At 45.8% G+C, this 23,131-nt stretch overlaps 1 protein-coding gene across 1 annotated transcript; it reads right to left on the minus strand.

The window, feature by feature from the left end:
• Nucleotides 1-577: 577 nt before the first annotated feature.
• On the minus strand, nucleotides 578-21,460 carry LOC139551727 (opsin-5-like). Its single transcript, XM_071363023.1, has 6 exons — nucleotides 21,180-21,460; nucleotides 20,022-20,227; nucleotides 2,864-2,963; nucleotides 2,602-2,706; nucleotides 2,001-2,224; nucleotides 578-1,258 (listed from the first exon to the last, which is right to left on the minus strand). Exons 1-6 carry the CDS (start codon nucleotides 21,340-21,342, stop codon nucleotides 761-763), a joined length of 1,296 nt encoding a protein of 431 aa, XP_071219124.1. The 5' UTR covers nucleotides 21,343-21,460; the 3' UTR covers nucleotides 578-760.
• Between the last annotated feature and the right edge of the window lie 1,671 nt (nucleotides 21,461-23,131).

Here is a 23,131-nt window from a genome sequence, read left to right on the forward strand (position 1 = left end):
GACTTGATTTAGACTCCTTAATAAAGCAGTCTACAACTTCACCATCGGCACAATCAACCTTGCAGTCAGTCGCCTTTGATAGTAGATTGCGCGTGTGGAATGGATTGTTTCGTTCTAAACCTACAGGTGTCCCACGCGTGAGCGTATTGCAGGGGCTTTAGAAGAATCCACTTTTTTGTTGTATTAGTACAGTTATTTTGGGTGTTGTAGCTTATTATTGTAGCCTATCAAAGTTTAACGCACTTTAATTCACTTCAACTGTTTCTTATGGTACATAGTCCTATCTGAGGTGAAGTTGGTTTGTGTGGAGTTCCATGGAATGAGGGGGAACAGATGGATAATTTTTTCACTGGACGAAAAAAAGTCAGCCCATGAAGCCGTGCCTGCCTCAAGTAAAGTTATCATTAGAACTGGTATGTCGCCTATGTGTGAGCTGAGCATCTCAGAGCACTTTCATAAGAGATACACTTACATTTCTGTCGTGTCTTCTCCTATGTTTGCTCATGGGGTTGAATTATTATGTTGGACAGGAATTTATTTTAAGAGTGACAGAATGAGTATTGATATTGCAAACATCTTTCAACTTGTTCCCTTTGAATAGAAAGTTTTAATCACAAGTATGAACACAATTAATTAAGAAAATAACAAATTGCATCAACAGGTATACATACTTACACGAATCAAAGGCAATTTGATTTGTGTAAGTAAATTCCCATGTGTTTTTAAATAAAAAGTAACACAAAAAACAAACGTATTGTTCTTAGAGTCTGTCGCATTCCCACTCTGGCCCATCAGACAGATGGGGCACTTCGATAAAGTACATCTCCTTGTTGGCGGGAGGAGGAGGAGTACAGGGGGGGCTCCCCACTCCCGAATCTGGGCTTGAGGCCGCCTTAATCGCCGTGAGCGGATACGGATTTCCAGGGGCATACTTCATCTCCTTCTGGTGATGAGGAGGTGCTAAGAGCCCATTGCCTCTTCCAGAACCCTGGTGAGCATCGCCTTTCGGTTTAAAGCGCTTGAGCTTGACCGTGTCCTTGCCATCGCCGGTGCAGGGCAGGAAGATGGCGACGTCCTTGCGGAACTTGGAGCTGAGTCCGAAGTAGATGAGCGGGTTGTAGAAGCTGGCCGACTTCGCAAAGAGGCGGGTGAAGATGCTGGTGAGGCTGGGTACGTGGAAGCCACAGGCCGACCACATGGAGACCACAGCGTACGGCGACCACGCCAGGATGAATGCTGTGCAGATGACAATGGATACCTGGGAAAAAAACAAAAGTTAGGATGACCATTAAATCATAACCCATCGTTTAACGGAACATTCCTATTGTTTGTACATCTGCAATTTTTTGGGACTCTTGACACATGCTCACTCTAATATATTTACTCTGGATTGTTTCTTGATTTCTTGTTTCGATTTTTGTATTGTATTTGTGAGACATTCTTTTTAATTTGTTGTTAATATATTTATCTTTACATCTTTTTTTCTCCCCAATTTCGTGGTATCCCATCTTGTCCCATCGCTGCAACTTCCGTACGGACTCGGGAGAGGCGAAGGTTGAGAGCCATGCGTCAAACCAGCTTCTTGACACAATGGCCGCTTAACCCAGAAGCCAGCCGCAACAATGTGTCGGAGGAACACTGTATACTTGGCCACCGTGTCAGCGTGCATTGCGTCCAGCCCGCCACAGGAGTCGCTAGTGCATGATGGGATAAGAACATCCCTGCCGGCCAAACCCACCCTTAACCCAGACGACGCTGGGCCAATTGTACGCCGCCCCATGGGTCTCACAGTCGCGGCCGGCTGCGACAGAGCCTGGACTCAAACCAGGATCTCTAGTGGCACAGCTAGCCCACTGCGCCACCCGGGAGGCCATTTGTGAGACATTCTACTGCACTCTTGGAGCTAGTAACATAAGCATTTCGCTGCATCACACCTGCATCACACCTGCAAATCTTTGTACACGACCAATAAACGTTGATGTGATTTGAATCCTACTCACAATGGTGACGTCCCTTTCAATCTTCCTCTGCCTGTCCGTCAGGTCTCCCTCAGCGGCCATGGCGTTGCCTCTCTTCACTGTGTTGATGATGGACACGTAGGTGAAGAGCATGACCAGCACGGGGACCAAGAAGCAGAAGATGAGGATGGAGATGATGTAGGACTTGTAGACGGTGGAGTAGTTGGCTTTGGCCCAGTCGATTTCACACGTTCCATAACCACGATCTAAAAGAAGGAGGAGTTTGAGATACACCATTGTTTTTCACCTTCATGCGTTTGTGTGTTGGCATTTAAAAAATATTTGTTCAGGTGAAGATAGTTTAAAATGTAAGAATTTCCTCTATTTTGGCACTTCGAAAAGTCAGGGTAAGTGTGAAAAAAGGTCCATATATGTCAAAATGTGGTCAGTTCTCGTTTAAAGATTGTCTTCTGCTAATATTTTAGATAGCAACTTGCTTTAGTGCTATTATTTTTTTGTCGTCATTGTGCACATACAAATCTTGAAAATGTTGCCCCAACCAGAATGTTACAAGAAGCTAACACAAGTAAGTGCCCCTGTTTCAAATAGTATGTCACATGATTACTAGCCATGTTTATCTCACCTGTGTAACTCCCCCAGCCCAGAAGGGGCGCTCCCGACCAGAACACAGCCCCCAACCAGATGAATATTAGGCACACGCCTATGGTTGTGTTGGTTATGCAGTGAGCTAGGTAAAGGAAAAGAGTTGAAAGTTAAAAGAAAGGCTCCCACAAGAACATTGTATCTGACCAGAACGTCTAGCCTACAGGGGGCATTTGTCTTCCAACTTTATTGGAATCATTGAGATGAAGATTAAAGGTTAAGGTCGTGTCACAGTGTCTTACCTTTACTCGGATGGCATCCCTTGATGTATCTTGTGACACTGATGACAGTCAAAGTATTGATGCTGCTGAGGCCGAAGACCAAGGTGAAGAAGCCGTCCACCTGGGAAAGACCACCAATGCTGTTAGTGATGCTTAGAGGGGGTGTAGGGAAGAGAATCTCAAAACAAATACAGTAGAAAAAAAACGACATCCACTGTTCTTGCAGAAGTTGAAGGACTCCAATCACTCAGAAGATCAAGTTGAAAACAAGTATCCTGCTGCTGAATACTTGTTTGGGTTCACGTACTTAACAAATCCATCATTAACCAATTACTGATTTTGTGTGAATAGGGCTCCTCTCTACTTTGCCAAATCCTTCTCCTGGTTGTTCAGTTTTTAGTTCACCAGGATGAACACATATATTGCCAGAACACAGAAGAGCTGATCTAGCTACATTGAATGGAGTTAAAGATCAGGCCAGCACAGCTATGGTCAGCAGTGGTGAGTATGTCTGATCAAGATCGACAGCTTCTACCAAATTAACTTCAATTTATCTTCCTAGTAGAGACAGGAACCAATGTACTTTGACTGATCAGATTACTTAATCTAATCTAATATATTTACATCCAACCCCCACTTTTGCCTCATGGTCAGATACACTTTGGAGGACAATGCATATGTCTATTGGAGTCTATTCCCAAAAGATAGAATTTGTAGATAATTGGCCCTCTTTCTGGGACTCACCCACAAACAGGACCAAGCCTGGCCTGCTGAGGAGTGACAGACTCCATCCTAGCTGGAGGGGTACTCTCATTTTATCTACCAACATAGACAGGGCAGCTTAGTGGAGTCTGCCACTAGCACAGTCAGTGTAGTCAGCTCAGCTATCCCCATTGAGACCGTGTCTGTGCCTCGACCTAGGTTGGGCAAAACTAAACATGACGGTGTTCGCCTTAGCAATCTCACTAGAATAAAGACCTCCTCCATTCCTGCCATTATTGAAAGAGATCGTGATACCTCACATCTCAAAATAGGGCTACTTAATGTTAGATCCCTCACTTCAAAGGCAGTTTTAGTCAATGAACTTATCACAGATCATAATCTTGATGTGATTGGCCTGATTGAAACATGGCTTAAGCCTGATGAATTTACTGTGTTAAATGAGGCCTCACCTCCTGGTTACACTAGTGACCATATCCCCCGTGCATCCCGCAAAGGCGGAGGTGTTGCTAACATTTACGATAGAAAATTTAAATTTACACAAAAAAAAATATGTTTTCGTCTTTTGATCTTCTAGTCATGAAATCTATGCAGCCTACACAATCACTTTTTATAGCTACTGTTTACAGGCCTCCTGGGCCATATACAGCGTTCCTCACTGAGTTCCCTGAATTCCTATCGGACCTTGTAGTCATAGCAGATAATATTCTCATTTTGTTGATTTTAATATTCACATGGAAAAGTCCACAGACCCACTTCAAAAGGCTTTCGGAGCCATCATCGACTCAGTGGGTTTTGTCCAACATGTCTCTGGACCTACTCACTGTCACAGTCATACTCTGGACCTAGTTTTGTCCCATGGAATAAATGTTGTGGATCTTAATGTTTTTCCTCATAATCCTGGACTATCGGACCACCATTTTATTACGTTTGCAATCGCAACAAATAATCTGCTCAGACCCCAACCAAGGAGCATCAAAAGTCGTGCTATAAATTCTCAGATAGCCCAAAGATTCCTTGATGCCCTTCCAGACTCCCTCTGCCTACCCAAGGACGTCAGAGGACAAAAATCAGTTAACCACCTAACTGAGGAACTCAATTTAAGCTTGCGCAATACCCTAGATGCAGTTGCACCCCTAAAAACTAAAAACATTTGTCATAAGAAACTAGCTCCCTGGTATTTTTATTTAATTTTTTTATTTCACCTTTATTTAACCAGGTAGGCTAAAAGTATACAGAAAATACCCGAGCTCTGAAGCAAGCTTCCAGAAAATTGGAACGGAAATGGCGCCACACCAAACTGGAAGTCTTCCGACTAGCTTGGAAAGACAGCACCGTGCAGTATCGAAGTGTCCTCACTGCTGCTCGATCATCCTATTTTTCCAACTTAATTGAGGAAAATAAGAACAATCCGAAATGTATTTTTAATACTGTCTCAAAGCTAACTAAAAAGCAGCATTCCCCAAGAGAGGGTGGCTTTCACTTCAGCAGTAATAAATTCATGAACGTCTTTGAGGAAAAGATCATGATCATTAGAAAGCAAATTACGGACTCCTCTTTAAATCTGCGTATTCCTCCAAAGCTCAGTTGTCTGCACAACTCTGCCAGGACCTAGGATCAAGAGAGACACTTAAGTGTTTTAGTACTATATCTCTTGACACAATGATGAAAAATATCATGGCCTCTAAACCTTCAAGCTGCATACTGGACCCTATTCCAACTAAACTACTGAAAGAGCTGCTTCCTGTGCTTGGCCCTCCTATGTTGAACATAATAAATGGCTCTCTATCCACCGGATGTGTACCAAACTCACTAAAAGTGGCAGAAATAAAGCCTCTCTTGAAAAAGCCAAACCTTGACCCAGAAAATATAAAAAACTATCGGCCTATATCGAATCTTCCATTCCTCTCAAACATTTTTGAAAAAGCTGTTGCACAGCAACTCACTGCCTTCCTGAAGACAAACAATGTATACGAAATGCTTCAGTCTGGTTTTAGACCCCATCATAGCACTGAGACTGCACTTGTGAAGGTGGTAAATGACCTTTTAATGGCGTCAGCATCTGTCCTAGTGCTCCTAGACCTTAGTGCTGCTTTTGATACCATCGATCACCACATTCTTTTGGAGAGATTGGAAACCCAAATTAGTCTACATGGACAAGTTCTGGCCTGGTTTAGATCTTATCTGTCGGGAAAGATATCAGTTTGTCTCTGTGAATGGTTTGTCCTCTGACAAATCAACTGTAAATTTCGGTGTTCCTCAAGGTACCGCTTTAGGAACACTATTGTTTTCACTATATATTTTACGTCTTGGGGATGTCATTCGAAAACATAATGTTAACTTTCACTGCTATGCGGATGACACACAGCTGTACATTTCGATGAAACATGGTGAAGCCCTAAAATTGCCCTCGCTAGAAGCCTGTCTGGTGAAGACTGTGCCAGCCCCACGCACCAGGCCTCCTGTGCGCCTCCCCAGCCCTGCACGTCTTGTGCCAGCTTGGCGCTCCAGACCTCCAGTGCGCCTCCACAGCCCGGTGAGTCCTGTGCCGGCTCTACGCACGGTTTCCCCAGTTCGCCAGGAGAACCCAGTGCGGTCTGTTCCAGCTCCCCGCACGTGCCGGGCTAAAGTGGGAATGCAGACAAGAGGAGCGGTGCAAGTGCTAAGCACCAGAGCTCCAGTGCTCCCCCACAGCCCGGTTCGACCTGTGCCTGCGCTCTGGAGGTGCTGGGCTAGAGTGGGCATTCAGCCTGGAAGAGTGGTGCCAAGGCTACGCACCAGATCTCCAGTGCTCCCCCACAGCCTGGGTCATCCTGTGCCTCCTCTACAGACCAGGCCTCCAGTAGGTCTCCCCAGCCTGGTTCATCCCGTGCCTCCTCCACGGACCAGGCCTCCAGAGACGGTCTCCAGTCCGGAGCTGCCAGCGACGGTCTCCAGTCCGGAGCCTGCAGCGACGGTCTCCAGTCCGGAGCCTCCAGCGACGGTACCCAGTCCGGAGCCTCCAGCGACGGTACCCAGTCCGGAGCCTCCAGCGACAGTCCCCAGTCCGGAGCCTCCAGCGACGGTCCCCTGTCCGGGGCCCGCAACGAGGGTGCCCAGTCCGGGGCCCGCAACGAGGGTGCCCAGTCCGGGGCCCGCAACGAGGGTGCCCAGTCCGGGGCCCGCAACGAGGGTGCCCAGTCCGGGGCCCGCAACGAGGGTGCCCAGTCCGGGGCCCGCAACGAGGGTGCCCAGTCCGGGCCCGCAACGAGGGTGCCCAGTCCGGCACCCGCAGCGAGGGTGCCCAGTCCGGGGCCCGCAACGAGGGTGCTCAGTCCGGGGCCCGCTACGAGGGTGCCCAGTCCGGATTCGGCGACAAGGGTCCCCGCACCAGAGGTGCCACCAAAGTGGGGTGAGCCAGTGGTGGAGCGGGTTCTGCGTCCCGCAGCTGAGCCGCCACCGCGGATAGATGCCCACCCAGACCCTCCCCTATAGGTTTAGGTTTTGCGGCCGGAGTCCGCACCTTTGTGGGGGGGGTACTGTCACGCCCTGATCTTAGACAGCCTTTTTATGTCTCTATTTTGGTTTGGTCAGGGTGTGATTTGGGGTGGGCATTCTATGTTTTGTTTTTCTATGATTTTCTATTTCTATGTTTTGGCCGGGTATGGTTCTCAATCAGGGACAGCTGTCTATCGTTGTCTCTGATTGGGAACCATACTTAGGTACCCCTTTTTCCCACCTGTCTTTGTGGGAAGTTGACTTTGTTTAGGGCACATAGCCTTTAGCTTCACGGTTTGTTTTTGTAGTGTTTATTGTTTTGTCCGGCGTCATTTTTATTAATAAAAGGAAAATGTACGCTCTTCTTTTAACTTCTTGCCACTATAGGGGGTGCTGTTTCGCATTAGCATAATTTGCTCAACAGATTAAACGGCTTCCTAATAAATTCTTGCTCGTACAATATGCATATTATTGTTATTATTGGATAGAAAACACTCTCTAGTTTCTATAGCCGTTGGAATTTTGTCTCTGAGTGGTACAGAACTCAATCTACAGCACTTTTCATGATAGGGAGTCAGATTTCAGACATCCTGGCCCCTGATCTGGAGTCAGTTTAAAGGTCCCTGTAAATGCTATGGAGAAACAGACACTTCTTACGTCTTCCCCTGGATGTCAGTACGTGATGACGCTTTGAATGGAGTCGATTGCGCAATCAGGGGCTGCATAAAAGAGCAAATACCGGAAGTAGCATCCCTTTGCTGCCTGCGCCTTGCGCACGGAGGACGTCGGACTCGCCTCCTTCCAAGCGTTTGTTTAGCCAGTAATATTTCTCTGGTCATGTTTTTACTCGTTAGAGGTGTTAAAAACATCATAAGGTAGTTAATTTAAACCGTTTTATAGCAATTTATATCCGTTTAGTGCGATTTTGACCCATTTATTTCTGAGGCACTTTGAACAGCTGGGCACGTTTCCAGTTCATGCCGAACGTTAGTGGGCATTTCCACATGGCAAGAGGACAGCTTTCGACCAAAAGACGATTAGACCCAAGAAAGGATTCTTTGCCCAAGATTCTGATGGAAGAACAGCTCACAGTAAGAACAATTTATGATGATAAATCGTGTTTCTGTCGAAAAATGTTAAACGCTTATGTCGCCATTTTGTTTTGTATAGCTTCGCTTGGCGCAACCTGTATTGAAAAGTAAGGATAATTTAAAAAATGTAAATCAGCGATTGCATTAAGAACTAATTTGTCTTTCGATTCCTGTCAACCCTGTATTTTTTTGTCAAGTATATGATTAGCTTTTGATTAAACTAGATCACTAAAAGATGGCGACCGACATTTCCAGGCTTGTTTTGCTACTATTTTCATTGTATAACCACGTTTTTTTATGGCTAAATATGCACATTTTCGAACAAACTCTATATGTATGTTGTAAAATGATGTTACTGGAGTGTCATCGGAAGAATTCTGAGAAGGTTAGTGAAAAAATTAATATATTTTGGCGATGATAACGATATCGCTCTCTTTAGCTTGAATTCATGCTGGGGTAACGTTTGCATATGTGGTATGCTAATATAACGATTTATTGTGTTTTCGCCGTAAAACACTTAGAAAATCTGAAATATTGTCTGAATTCACAAGATCTGTGTCTTTCCAATGCTATGCTTTGTCTATTTTTAAGAAATGTTTTATGATGAGTAAATTGGTAATACACGTTGCTCTCTGTAGTAATTCTAGTCGCTTTGGTGAGATTTGTGATGGTGGCTGCAATGGCAAACTATGATTTATACCTGAAATATGCAAATTGTTCTAACAAAACCTATCCTATACCATAAATATGTTATCAGACTGTCATCTGATGAGGTTTTTTCTTGGTTAGTGGCTATCAATATCTTAGTTTAGCCGAATTGGTGATAGCTAGTGGTGTTGAGAAAAAATGGTGGACAAAGAAAAGTGGTGTATTTTGCTAACGTGGTTAGCTAATAGATTTACATATTGTGTCTTCCCTGTAAAACATTTTAAAAAACAGAAATTATGGGTTTATTCACAAGATCTGTATCTTTCATCTGGTGTCTTGGACTTGTGATTTAATGATATTTAGATGCTACTATTTACTTGTGAAGCTATGCTAGCTATGCTAATCAGTGTGGGGGGGGTGGGGGGTGCTCCCGGATCCGGGTTTCTGAGGCAGTAAAAGTTAACGGCCGTGACAGATGTGTTCTGCTTTCGCCGAAAAGCCTTTTTGAAATCGGACACTGTGGTTGGATTAACGAGAAGTGTATCTTTAAAATGGTGTAAAATATTTGTATGGTTGAGGAATTTTAATTGCGATTTCTGTTGTTTTGAATTTGGCGCCCTGCAATTTCACTGGCTGTTGGCGAGGTGGGACGCTAGCGTCCCGAACGATCCCAGAGAGGTTAAGTCTTTACTGAAGACTCATCTGTTCAGTAGGTCATATGATTGAGTGTAGTCTGGCCCAGGAGTGTGAAGGTGAACGGAAAGGCTCTGGAGCAACGAACCGCCCTTGCTGTCTCTGCCTGGCCGGTTCCCCTCTCTCCACTGGGATTCTCTGCCTCTAACCCTATTACAGGGGCTGAGTCACTGGCTTACTGGTGCTCTTCCATGCCGTCCCTAGGAGGGGTGCGTCACTTGAGTGGGTTGAGTCACTGACGTGATCTTCCTGTCTGGGTTGGCGCCCCCCTTGGGTTGTGCCGTGGCGGAGATCTTTGTGGGCTATACTCGGCCTTGTCTCAGGATGGTAAGTTGGTGGTTGAAGATATCCCTCTAGTGGTGTGGGGGCTGTGCTTTTGCAAAGTGGTTGGGGTTATATCCTGCCTGTTTGGCCCTGTCTGGGGGTATCATCTGATGGGGCCACAGTGTCTCCTGACCCCTCCTGTCTCAGCCTCCAGTATTTATGCTGCAGTAGTTTATGTGTCGGGGGGCTAGGGTCAGTCTGTTTTATCTGGAGTACTTCTCCTGTCTTATCCGGTGTCCTGTGTGAATTTAAGTATGCTCTCTCTAATTCTCTCTTTCTCTCTTTCTTTCTCTCTCTCGGAGGACCTGAGCCCTAAGACCATGCCTCAGGACTACCTGGCATGATGACTCCTTGCTGTCACCAGTCCACCTGGCCGTGCTGCTGCTCCAGTTTCAACTGTTCTGCCTGCAGCTATGGAACCCTGACCTGTTCACTGGACGTGCTACCTGTCCCAGACCTGCTGTTTTCAACTCTCTAGAGACAGCAGGAGTGGTAGAGATACTCTGAATGATCGGCTATGAAAAGCCAACTGACATTTACTCCTGAGGTGCTGACTTGTTGCACCCTCGACAACTACTGTGATTATTATTATTTGACCATGCTGGTCATTTATGAACATTTGAACATCTTGGCCATGTTCTGTTATAATCTCCACCCGGCACAGCCAGAAGAGGACTGGCCACCGCTCATAGCCTGGTTCCTCTCTAGGTTTCTTCCTAGGTTTTGGCCTTTCTAGGGAGTTTTTCCTAGCCACCGTGCTTCTACACCTGCATTGCTTGCTGTTTGGGGTTTTAGGCTGGGTTTCTGTACAGCACTTTGAGATATCAGCTGATGTAAGAAGGGCTATATAAATACATTTGATTTGATTTTGATTTGGAGGAAAAACCTTGGACCATAATTTAAAAAACACCTGGTGGGATGCTTCGAGCAACATAGTATTTTCTGCAAATGGGGTTTCTCCATAATTGGAAACAAACCTGGGTTCAAATGCTATTTCAAATATCTAAATTCCTTTTACATACATTTGAAGTAAGTATTCAGATATATTTTATTTGAAAAGTAGTTTAATATTTTCATGTATTTGGAAATACACTTGGAAAGTATTTGAAAATACTCTCAAATACAATTTGGTAGATTTGGCTTTTACAAATAACAATTCAAATACTTCAATAAAAGTACTTGTTTTGGGCTGTGTATTTAAAAATACTAAAATACTTTTTTCTGTGTATTTTAACTACTTCATGTCCCATCATGAATTTTACTTGCTCCTTATTAGGGTAAGCAAACCCATTAAGCTCACGTACCCATTAAACCCACTTCCAATTTTGGATAAAAAAATAAATATATACATTTCCTGGTTTTTTATGTTTCAACCAATTCATCTGATTGTTATTTACATACCAGTTTTTATTCTAAGACAATCAGATGTTTTATTATTAAGTTATTGACCGTGTTAAGGGTGTGTACTGGAGGCGAAGTCAGGTGCAGGAGAGCAGAGTATAGTGAACAGGCGCACTTTTTTATTCCGGTCCAACGAAACCACAAAAGTACATAAATGTGCCCAAACACGGAACATAGACAAAAAGTATGGCGTGTAACAATACCCACATAACATAAATACAATTTCACACAAAGACATGGAGGGGAACAGAGGACTAAATACATGCAGTGTGGTTAGGGAATGAAAACCAGGTGTGTATGGAACAAGACAAAACAAATGGAAATATGAAAAATGGAGCGGCGATGGCTAGAATGCCGGTGACGTCGAACGCCGCCCGAACAAGGAGAGGAGCCGACTTCGGCGGAAGTTGTGAAAGACAGCTACATGTATGTGTAAGTTCCTACTAGTTGTCAATTACAAAACTGCAAAAAAACTTTGGTGTGGAGGTGACTCTGATGCACCTTTTTGTGTTACATTTTCTGTACCTTCCCAGATAAGTGATCACACTTAATGTAAAATTAAGATATTAATGTGAAGATATATGATAGCATACTACATGGGTATTAATGACTATTTCTTGCCAATTGAAAACATGGGTTTTTCATGCAACCAGTCGTTCCCACTGTCAGTCAATACAGTAGCAACACAACTTGGTGAACCACAACAATATAATAGATCTTAAGCACTCACAGTTCAATTTTTTTTTAATGCATTTAGTCTTATTTTACTGCTAAATAAACCTTGCATTGTTATACATGGTTGCCTTTTTTGTAAATTTGACATTTATCTCAGGTGGGCTTGAAGGGCACAGTAGCACAAAAATCACTCGCTCTATACAGAATGTAAATTAAAATAATATTGTTCAATATGATCAATACTAACGTCACATATTATTGTAGTCTATAGTGTATATTTATACCCCAAACCATTGGTTTCCAAATATTTTATGACTAAACTTTGCTATTCTGTCTGTCTTTTTTTTTTTACCATAAATAACTGTTGTTCCAATTAAGCCCAGTAGCCTGGTTTGTATCGAAACACATGGAGATTGTGTGTTGATATCCCTAATATTCAATGAACCTGACCATAAGTGTTTTTTCTTCAGATGTATTTTCATTCAAATACTCAAACTACATTTATGCATCTTATGCATCTATTCGTGGTTTCGTTGACCCAGATTAAAAACAATTAAGAACAATTAAAAGCCTCTGTACTCTCTCAAAGACGTTTGGAGTGGACAGATAGTCATTGATGCAGAGAGTGAAGAATAAGATCGGGGTTAAAGGATATCAGGGATGGAAGACCTAGAAGGATTGGACAAAAATGGAAACAAATGAGGGACAAGAAGATGACTCTTGGATGACTGCTCATGTAGTTAGAGCCAGGGGCATTGTCATATTGTCCATCGTTCATCCAGGTTTTTCTATATTTGGGTTCACCACATGTACCTTTGTAATATAACAGTAGAGAGGGAGATTTTAAACTGTCTTCGGACAGGCTTTAGGAAGACAAGTTGAACTAACGAACAAGAATAAGACTACAGCAAATGTGAACCAGCTTTCAGATAATTCATTAAAAGTTGTTTGTGTTATGGTCTTTGTGCATGGCGTCTTATCCACAGAGGGCTGGCGAGGGTGCATGTTTTTGTTCTAACCAAGCAGTATCACTGACTCAACTTATCAAGTCTTGGTTGAAGTCTATGATTAGTTGATTAGTCGAATCAGGTGTGTACCGGTTGGCATGAACAAAAGCCTGGGCACACATTGTTCTCTGCGGATACGATTGGACACCCACTTTTATGAGTGTTGAATAGTAATGATAAGTTGATTTTAATAACTTTAGGGGAGATTACTATAATTTAAGTTTACATAAAATATGTCAGTTTGTAAGTTTTCAGCATTAGGAAATATATTTACATTTATTATTTTAGAGGTGGGCTTATTTGGAACACCCATGGGCTTAAAGGGTACATTTAGTACCCATTAAACCCAGTCCGGACTTTCCACATATTTGATCAAATATTTTTCTCTTATATAAACAAATCGTGAAAATCAAGTCATACAATTTCACAATGAGAGATTCATCTTTCATATTATCTCCACTTTTCTTACAACAATGAGGGCAAGTATATGTTAGAAATGTCTAAACTTAGATTTTGGTGGGCTTAATAGGTACACTTATCCTATAGTCCGCAATCTCATTTTTGTATAACTTCTCTCACCTTACTCTGACCCAGTCATTCTATAATCAAGCTTTCAATGTCTGCTGACCTCAGGACCACTTTTCTTTGTCAGAAGAAACTCTCCTCATCTGTCCTCTCTGCCCTGTTACTTAATATATTTTTTTTATCTCTTTTAAAAATAATTTCTGTCTCTCCTCTCAGTTCGTTTTCATTTGGATGTTTTCTTATTCTTTTTAGCATTGGCCAATAGTAAATGAAAAGATTATTGTTCAGTGTTAGTTGGACATTATTCAACTACGGTTTGTCCCAAACAAGCAGCAACACCTGCTTGGGGAAATAACTGTAATTAACATTAAAACACACACACACACACACACACTGTTGTTGTGTTAACACGTTTGATACAAATAGAACATTGCATTCGTTTTTCATTGCATTCGTTTTTTTTAAGGTGGCATTTTCTCACATTGTGCACTAAAACAAAAACCCATGTGGTAAATTGATTGATAGGCTTGAACCAAAATGTATATTTTCAAGAGGCCCCAATAAAACAAGGTAATGGATATTGCCTGTCAATCACGTGTACGCAAGGAACCAGACATTACAGGACACCTTAATGATATTAGCCCTTGTGCAAATCACGCTTCCTCTTTTATCAAATGCTATAAGCATGTACCAAACCTTAACCATCCATCTATGTTTGGCTGTTGGTGTGGCAAAAGCATTCTTATTCCCCCCTAAGATAGTGTTAAAATTATATTACTTCAGGTAAAGCCTACATACTTTTCCCCCTGTGCTGTAGTTAGCAATATAATGCCTTTGTGACACCTTGTAAAACCAAACCTCTCGCTTCTTCCAGGTGACTCATCGTCATCACTTAAAGTGATGAATGTGCCAACACGCTACTTTTTATTGAATTAATGATCAACTGTCCGAAGCACCCATTGTTAATATTCTATTCGTAACCAAGCTAATAATAGAAAGGACCATCCCCCCCAAAGAACCATTGTAATGTAGTGAATATAATGATCTGTTGCAACACATTTCTATGCTTTATCCATTGTGTTATGTTTACTTAGTCTCCATTCGGAGTGGACCATTGATATTCTTAACTAGGCAATTAGCAGGAAATGATAAAGAACTGGCAATAGAAACTATGCCATAGAGCAGTGTTTTTGCAACTCGGCAATCGTAAAGGTAAGTTGTCTTGTTTGTGTATTTGACATTTGTGTAGAGGATGGCGAAGTCAGCATCTCACAGTGACATTGTCACGACTTCAACCGAGGCAGGCTCTCCTTCCCGTTCGGGTGGCGCTCGGCGGTCGTCGTCACCGGCCTACTAGCTGCCACTGACTCTTTTTCCTCCCCCTCCTTATGTGTTTATTTGTATCACCTGTGTTCAGTTAATTGTTAATTAGTGTGGCTTTATTAGTCAGCCAGCCCGGACGCTTCTTTGTGCGGGATGGTTTCATTGTGGCTTTTGGATTTCGGGAGTGGATGTTATTATTGTGGACTGGGTTTGTTTATCGTGTCGTTGGACCGTTGTGTGTGACACCCAGTACGTCCGTGTTGGACATTGTGTTTGCAAGTTGAGTATTAAAAGACTCAACATATTGAAGCTCTGCTGTTCCTGCGTCTGACTTCGCACCTCCCGACACTCAGATCGTTACAGAATCCCGCACCAATGGAGTCAGCAGGAGCAGCAGCCAACCCTCTCCCATCGATGGAGGAACGGGTTCTCTACCACACCACCGTCCTCCATCGGATCGGATCAGCCATGGACCAGATGATGGAGAGAATGGAGCGATGGGAGAGGAGTGGGCTCCTCTCTCCACCTTCGGCTCCCCTTCCTCAGGACTCTCCATCCCCCGGCTCCAGCGCGCTCCGTTTTACGCTCCCGAGGGATTATGATGGAGCGGCGGCAGGGTGCCAGGGGTTCTTACTCCAGCTGGAGCTATACCTGGCCACTGTTCGCCCCACTCCCTCGGGAGCGGAGAGGGTGAGTGTCCTCGTCTCCTGCCTAACGGGTCGTGCTCTGGAGTGGGCCAACGCAGTCTGGAATGGCCCGGACTCAGCGAAGGAGCACTACCCGGAGTTTACCCGTCGTTTTCGTGCCGTGTTTGACCACCCCCCAGAGGGCCGAGCGGCGGGTGAGAGACTATTTCATCTCAGGCAGGAGAGGAGGAGCGCACAGGATTTCGCGCTGGAGTTCCGGACCTTGGCCGCGGGATCAGGGTGGAACGACAGGGCCCTTATTGACCACTACCGGTGTAGTCTCCGGGAGGACGTCCGCAGGGAGCTAGCGTGTCGGGACATCGCTCTGTCTTTGGATGAGCTTATCGACATGTCCATCCGACTGGACAATCTGCTGGCTGCCCGCGGGCGTTCGGAGAGGGTCCTGTGCGTTCCACCACCCAGCGCCCCGGCTCCCATCCCGATGGAGTTGGGAGGGGCCGCGCCTAGGGGTATCGGAGGAGGAGGCCTCCCCTGCACCAGCTGTGGTCGGAGAGGACACACGGCCGATCGGTGCTGGGGGGGTCTGTCTGGGAGTCGAGATGTCAGGCGGAACGCTTCTCGATCACCCCAGGTGAGTCAGCACCAAACTCACTCAGAACCCCCTGTCGGTCACATGTTTGTCTCAATTTTTTTCCTTGATTTTTTCCCCTCTTCCCAGCATAGGGCACTAGTCGATTCAGGTGCAGCTGGGAACTTTATGGATCGCGGACTCGCCCGAGAGTTGGGCGTTCCGCTCGTGCCGATAGATTCTCCCTTTCCCGTGCACTCCCTAGATAGCCGACCATTAGGGTCAGGGGTGGTCAGGGAGGCCACAGTTCCCCTGGACATGGTGACGCAGGGGAATCATAGGGAACGTATCAGTCTCTTTATTATTGATTCGCCTGCGTTTCCAGTGGTGCTGGGTATTCCCTGGTTGGCCCGGCACAATCCCAGTATTTCGTGGAGACAGGGGGTTCTCCAGGGGTGGTCAGAGGAGTGTTCTGGAAGGTGTCTGGGAGTTTCCATTGGTGCCACGTCGGTGGAGAGTCCAGACCAGGGTTCCACGGTGCGCATTCCCCCCGAGTATGCCGATTTGGCAATCGCTTTCTGTAAAAAGAAAGCGACGAAATTACCACCACATCGACCGGGTAGGGATTGTGCGATAGATCTCCAGGTTAACGCTGCGCTTCCCAAGAGTCACGTGTACCCTTTGTCCCAAGAGGAGACGTTGGCTATGGAGACATATGTCGCGGAGTCTCTGGGACAGGGGTACATTCGGCCCTCCATCTCACCCGTCTCCTCGAGTTTCTTTTTTGTGAAGAAGAAGGAGGGAGGTTTGCGTCCGTGTATTGATTATAGAGGTCTAAATGCCATCACAGTGGGGTTTAGTTACCCACTACCTCTCATCGCTTCGGCGGTGGAATCATTTCACGGAGCGCAGTTCTTTACAAAACTGGACCTCAGGAGCGCGTACAGTCTGGTGCGTATTCGGAAAGGAGACGAGTGGAAAACCGCATTTAGTACCACATCGGGCCACTATGAGTACTGCGTCATGCCGTATGGGTTAAAGAATGCTCCAGCTGTTTTCCAATCCTTTGTAGACGACATTCTCAGGGACCTGCACGTGCAGGGGGTAGTTGTGTATATCGATGACATTCTGATCTACTCAACTACTCAAGCCGCGCATGTATCTCTGGTGCGCAAAGTGCTTGGCAGACTGCTGGAGCATGACCTATACGTCAAGGCTGAGAAGTGTGTGTTCTCCAAACAAGCCGTCTCCTTCCTGGGTTATCGCATTTCCACCTCGGGGGTGGTGGTGGAGAGTGACCGCATAAAGGCCGTGCGTAATTGGCCGACTCCAACCACGGTGAAAGAGGTGCAGCGGTTTTTGGGTTTTGCCAACTACTACCGGAGATTTATCCGGGGTTTTGGTCAGGTAGCGGCTCCCATTACCTCACTGCTAAGGGGGGGCCCGGTGCGGTTGCGGTGGTCAGCGGCGGCGGACGGAGCTTTCAACAGGTTGAAGGCTCTGTTCACGGATGCTCCCGTGTTGGCGCACCCGGATCCCTCTTTGGCATTCATAGTGGAGGTGGACGCGTCCGAGGCTGGGGTGGGTGCCGTGCTATCACAGCGCTCGGGTACGCCACCAAAACTCCGCCCCTGCGCTTTCTTCTCTAGTAAGCTCAGTGCAGCGGAGCGTAACTATGATGTGGGGGATCGGGAGTTGTTAGCGGTGGTCAGGGCTCTGAAGGTGTGGAGACACTGGCTTGAGGGGGCTAAGCACCCTTTTCTCATCTGGACCGACCACCAGAATCTGGAGTATATTCGGGCAGCTCGGAGACTGAACCCGCGTCAGGCAAGGTGGGCCATGTTTTTTACCCGGTTTAGGTTCACGTTGTCCTACAGACCCGGTTCCCAAAACGTAAAGGCTGACGCACTGTCTCGCCTTTACGACACGGAGGATAGGACCACCGAGCCCACTCCCATCATCCCCGCCTCGAGGCTGATAGCGCCAGTGGTATGGGAGGTGGACTCGGACATCGAGCGGGCGTTACGGGCGGAACCCGCGCCTCCTCAGTGCCCGGCGGGCCGTAAGTACGTACCGCTTGGTGTTCGGGACCGACTGATTCGGTGGGCTCATGTCCTACCCTCCTCGGGTCACCCTGGGGTGACGAGGACAGTGGGGAGCCTTCGGGGAAGGTATTGGTGGCCTACCTTAGCTCGGGACGTTAGGGTTTATGTCTCCTCCTGTTCGGTATGCGCTCAGAGTAAGGCTCCTAGGCACCTTCCTAGAGGGAAGTTGCAACCCCTCCCCGTTCCACAACGGCCATGGTCTCATCTGTCCGTGGACTTCCTGACCGATCTTCCCCCTTCTCAGGGAAACACTACGGTTCTGGTAATTGTGGATCGGTTTTCTAAGTCCTGCCGTCTCCTCCCGTTGCCCGGTATCCCTACTGCCCTACAGACTGCGGAAGCCTTATTCACTCACGTCTTCCGGCACTACGGGGTGCCGGAGGACATCGTTTCTGATCGGGGCCCCCAGTTCACGTCCCGAGTATGGAGGGCGTTCATGGAGCGTCTGGGGGTCACGGTCAGCTTGACTTCCGGTTTTCACCCCGAGAGTAATGGGCAGGTGGAGAGAGTGAACCAGGAGGTGGGTAGGTTTCTGCGGTCCTATTGCCAGGACCGGCCAGGGGAGTGGGCGAGATACATTCCCTGGGCCGAGATGGCTCAGAACTCACTACGCCACTCCTCTACTAATGTGTCCCCCTTTCAGTGTGTGTTGGGGTACCAGCCGGTCCTGGCACCATGGCATCCGAGCCAGACTGAGGCTCCTGCGGTGGAGGAGTGGGTACAGCGCTCCAAGGAGACCTGGAGGGCCGTCCAGGAGTCCCTTCAACAAGCCACTAGGAGGCAGAAGAGGAGCGCTGACCGCCACCGCAGTGAGGCTCCCGTGTTTGTACCGGGGGAAAGGGTCTGGCTCTCGACCCGAAACCTACCCCTCCGCTTGCCCTGCCGGAAGCTGAGGCCGCAGTGTGTAGGGCCCTTCAAAGTCCTGAGGAGAATAAACGAGGTGTGTTATCGATTAAAACTCCCTTCCTATTATCGTATTAACCCCTCGTTTCATGTGTCTCTCCTCATGCCGGTGGTAGCTGGTCCCCTGCAGGACGGTGAGGTGCCGGAGGTCCCTCCCCCCCCTCTGGACATCGAGGGGTCCCCGGCGTACACGATACGGGCCATTCTGGACTCGAGACGCCGGGTGAGGGGCCTGCAGTACCTCGTGGACTGGGAGGGGTACGGTCCGGAGGAGAGGTGCTGGGTACCGGTGGAGGACATTTTGGATCCATCTATGTTAAGGGATTTCCATCGCCTCCATCCGGATCGCCCCGCGCCTCGTCCTCCGGGTCGACCTCGAGGCCGGTGTCGGCGCGCTGCGGGAGCCGCGCGTCAGAGGGGGGGTACTGTCACGACTTCAACCGAGGCAGGCTCTCCTTCCCGTTCGGGTGGCGCTCGGCGGTCGTCGTCACCGGCCTACTAGCTGCCACTGACTCTTTTTCCTCCCCCTCCTTATGTGTTTATTTGTATCACCTGTGTTCAGTTAATTGTTCATTAGTGTGGCTTTATTAGTCAGCCAGCCCGGACGCTTCTTTGTGCGGGATGGTTTCATTGTGGCTTTTGGATTTCGGGAGTGGATGTTATTATTGTGGACTGGGTTTGTTTATCGTGTCGTTGGACCGTTGTGTGTGACACCCAGTACGTCCGTGTTGGACATTGTGTTTGCAAGTTGAGTATTAAAAGACTCAACATATTGAAGCTCTGCTGTTCCTGCGTCTGACTTCGCACCTCCCAACACTCAGATCGTTACAGACATCACCTTCCAGGAGACCTGAACGACTAAAGTCCTGTCCAATCATTCCATGTTTTACGGGATGGCGGTCATGTCTGTGTCTTGTGAGTATTGCAGTGAGTGAGTATAGTATCAGATCCTGCAGTAGGATGGCACATGCTACACATGCAACACATTACCATTCACATCCAATACAAATGTGAAGCATCTCACTTCTCAAAACAACTTTCCCCCCTCCAACCAGATACCCTCATTGCCTACCTGACATGTCCAGATCGAGGTAACCAGGTATCCGTTGTCCCGGAACACATTGAATATCTCCAGGATCCCTCGGGAGTAGCCGAAGATGGAAATACCGGCGTCGGAGATGGCCAGGTTAAAGGTGAGATAGTCCGTGGGCTGCAGCGACGCGCGCTGCTTGTACAGGACGAAGATCACAATACTGTTGCCGAACCACGACAGCCAACCTGACGAGGAAAAAAAACATTGACATACTAACTGATTGGCTTTATATAGCTAAAAACACTACATAGAGGGAAACTCATACATATGAGCAAAGGCCTTGTCAGTTTTGTGAAATGTAATGGAATTGTAGTCACACCATACAAAATGCAGCTCATAAAGCAGCATGGTGCATTGAGGTGACAAAGTGCCTCATCTGTGATTTAACCTACTGACCTTCTCTTCAAACACTGCATATTCAAATACTAAAATTAGCATAAACCTTCCGTCATGAAATGTCCCTTAGACCTAATAGTAGGTATTTACAGGATAGGATATAAAATGACAGTCACCCTATTGATTTCAAAAGTCAGGAGCAATTTAAATAAATGCGAATACATTTGCCCCAATTAACAGGTAATTACACGTCTTTCTGCCCTCTCTTAAAGAACGTCAGATTGGCTGGCTGCCATTCTTTCTTGATTGACGATTTCCACGGCTTAGACAGGATCTGAATGGCTGCACGATTCACCCCTCTTTGTCCTGGGCTACTTATAGCACCAAACCCACTAACCGTTGCCCATACACCACACTGACAGTAACAGTAGTATAACTGCATTAACAAAGGTGTCTGGTTTTGGTGATTTGTATTCTGCAGTGCAATCGAACTCTTCATCCAATTGATGTTTATTGCGATGCCAAAATGTGGTAGAGTAAAAAAAGAACAAGATAAATGTAGACTACTCTCTGGATGATTTTTGTTGTTGTAAATTAGTCAAAACTACTGTCATTCGTCTTACCCTAACGTTTAGGTAATAAAATAACTATAATGAAGTGGTAAACTAGCCATTAGTGACATTTTTCCAGATTTTTTTGCCATGAAAGCAAAACTAAATAAAGTATTTGCATCATAAAAGCAAAGCTACATTTAAAAAAACGAAATTACATTCCAACAACTACATAAGCAAGTTCTCCCACCTAGCACCAGCAGGTATACTCCTATAATGGTCTCCCCTTGATCCGAGAAAGGTGGGTCTTTATTCGACATGGTAAAATTGTTGTTCCTCCATGGAATGTTAGCCACTTGAAAAGCATTATTGGCTGACATTTTGTTGTACGAACGTTCCAGCTGCCGAGACATACACAGAGCTGCGCGCTCTCTACTTGCTAAGACACAAAGGTGCTTCCTCTGAGAAAACACTTGACCGGCTCCTCTTTCTCTAAATCCAGTCTAAAAATATTATTCGGCGCACAGTGTGTTGTCTGAGAGGGATGACGTGTACTTAGCTAATCCCAATTATACCCCGAGGTTGATGCCCTGCGGGGGAAAATCACTTGTTGTTTCTGACTTGAGCTATGTTTTGTCCTCGAGGAAATTGATTTGCAACTAAGGAAACGTCAGTGTGTTATTGTATTTAAGTGAAGTTGTAGGCTAAGTACAAGTTGTTGTGGGTTTCATTTACTACATGATTAACTCATTTTAATAAAGCCCAGTGTATAATGAAAAATATTAGTAGAGTAGCCAGCCTATACGTTTTACAGGGACGCGCTGCTGTCAAATTGAGAGCAAGTCAGCGACTGCAGACAAGGACTCCCATGTAGCCTAAAACCGCTGTCCAAGGTGCTGAAAATGAGAGCGCTTGCAATAAATTAGTATTTTACTTGTCTAGATAGTCTAAATACTGTAATGAAACAGGCAGGGAGCAGGTCTCGAACCCTCGACCTTCTAGCCCGAAGTCCGGCGCGCTATCGACTGTGCCGCAAAAGCATGCTCGTGCGGCAGAGTCGATTTCCGCGCTTATAAACCCAGGGTCGTTACAATACGTTGTTGCAGTGACTGAGTCAAATCAATGATATCAGATCAATTAGACCTACATTTCTTCATATTAACCAACTTTTTGACACTTGTATCTATTCTGAAATTTACTTACGGCATCGGACAAAATTATTTTAGGCATCTTAAATTCACGATTGCTTGGTACTAAAATAGTCTGTGTAATTTACCCTTTCGCCTTTAGAAAATGTATTTCAAAGTAAATGCTTCAATCTAAAAAAAATGTATTAAGGCTGCCAATAATTTTTTTTGAGATTAAGTAGGCTATCTATAGGAGATGATGATAGGCTATTATAATGCCTTATAATGCACAGATAGTGCTACCCAAATTTCGTTGCTAGATGTTGTGTTAACTGTGTTAGTTCAGTGCTCTTAAAGGTTTAATTTCAACTTTTATGCTAACGTTCCAGTTTTCCGTGCTGCATGTATTATAGCGTGTTACATTTGTGTATTTGTATGCTGAATTTCCATGTAAATGGACAATAAATTATACTGAACAAAAATATATACGCAACATGCAACAATTTCAAGGACTTTACTGAGTTACAGTTCATATAAGGAAATCAGTCAATTGAAATAAATAAATGAGGCATTAATCTATGAACAGGGGTGCAGCCATGGGTGGGCCTTGGAGGGCATAGGCCCATCCACTTGGCAGCCAGGCCAAAAATACCCACTGGGGAGCCAGGCCCCGTCAATCAGAATGAGTTTTTACCAAAAAATTGCTTTATTACAGACAAAAATACTCCTCAGCACCTCTCCTCAGATGATCCCGCAAGTGAAGAAGCCGGATACGGAGGTCCTGGGCTGATGTGGTTACACGTGGTTGTGAGGTTGTGAGGCCGGTTGGACGTATTGCCAAATTCTCTAAAATGACATTGGAACCAGCTTACGGTAGAGAAATGAACATTAAATTATCTGGCAACAGCTCTGGTGGATATTCCTGCAGTCAGCATGCCAATTGCACACTCCAACAAAACTTGAGACATCTATGGCATTGTGTTCTGTGACAAAACTGCACATTTTGTGTAGTTATCATGCTGTTTAATCAGCTTTTGATATGCCACAGCTGTCAGTCAGGTGAATGGATTATCTT

The sequence above is a fragment of the Salvelinus alpinus genome, chromosome 2 (genome assembly GCF_045679555.1).
Source record: "Salvelinus alpinus chromosome 2, SLU_Salpinus.1, whole genome shotgun sequence".
In the NCBI taxonomy this organism is placed as follows: domain Eukaryota; kingdom Metazoa; phylum Chordata; class Actinopteri; order Salmoniformes; family Salmonidae; genus Salvelinus; species Salvelinus alpinus.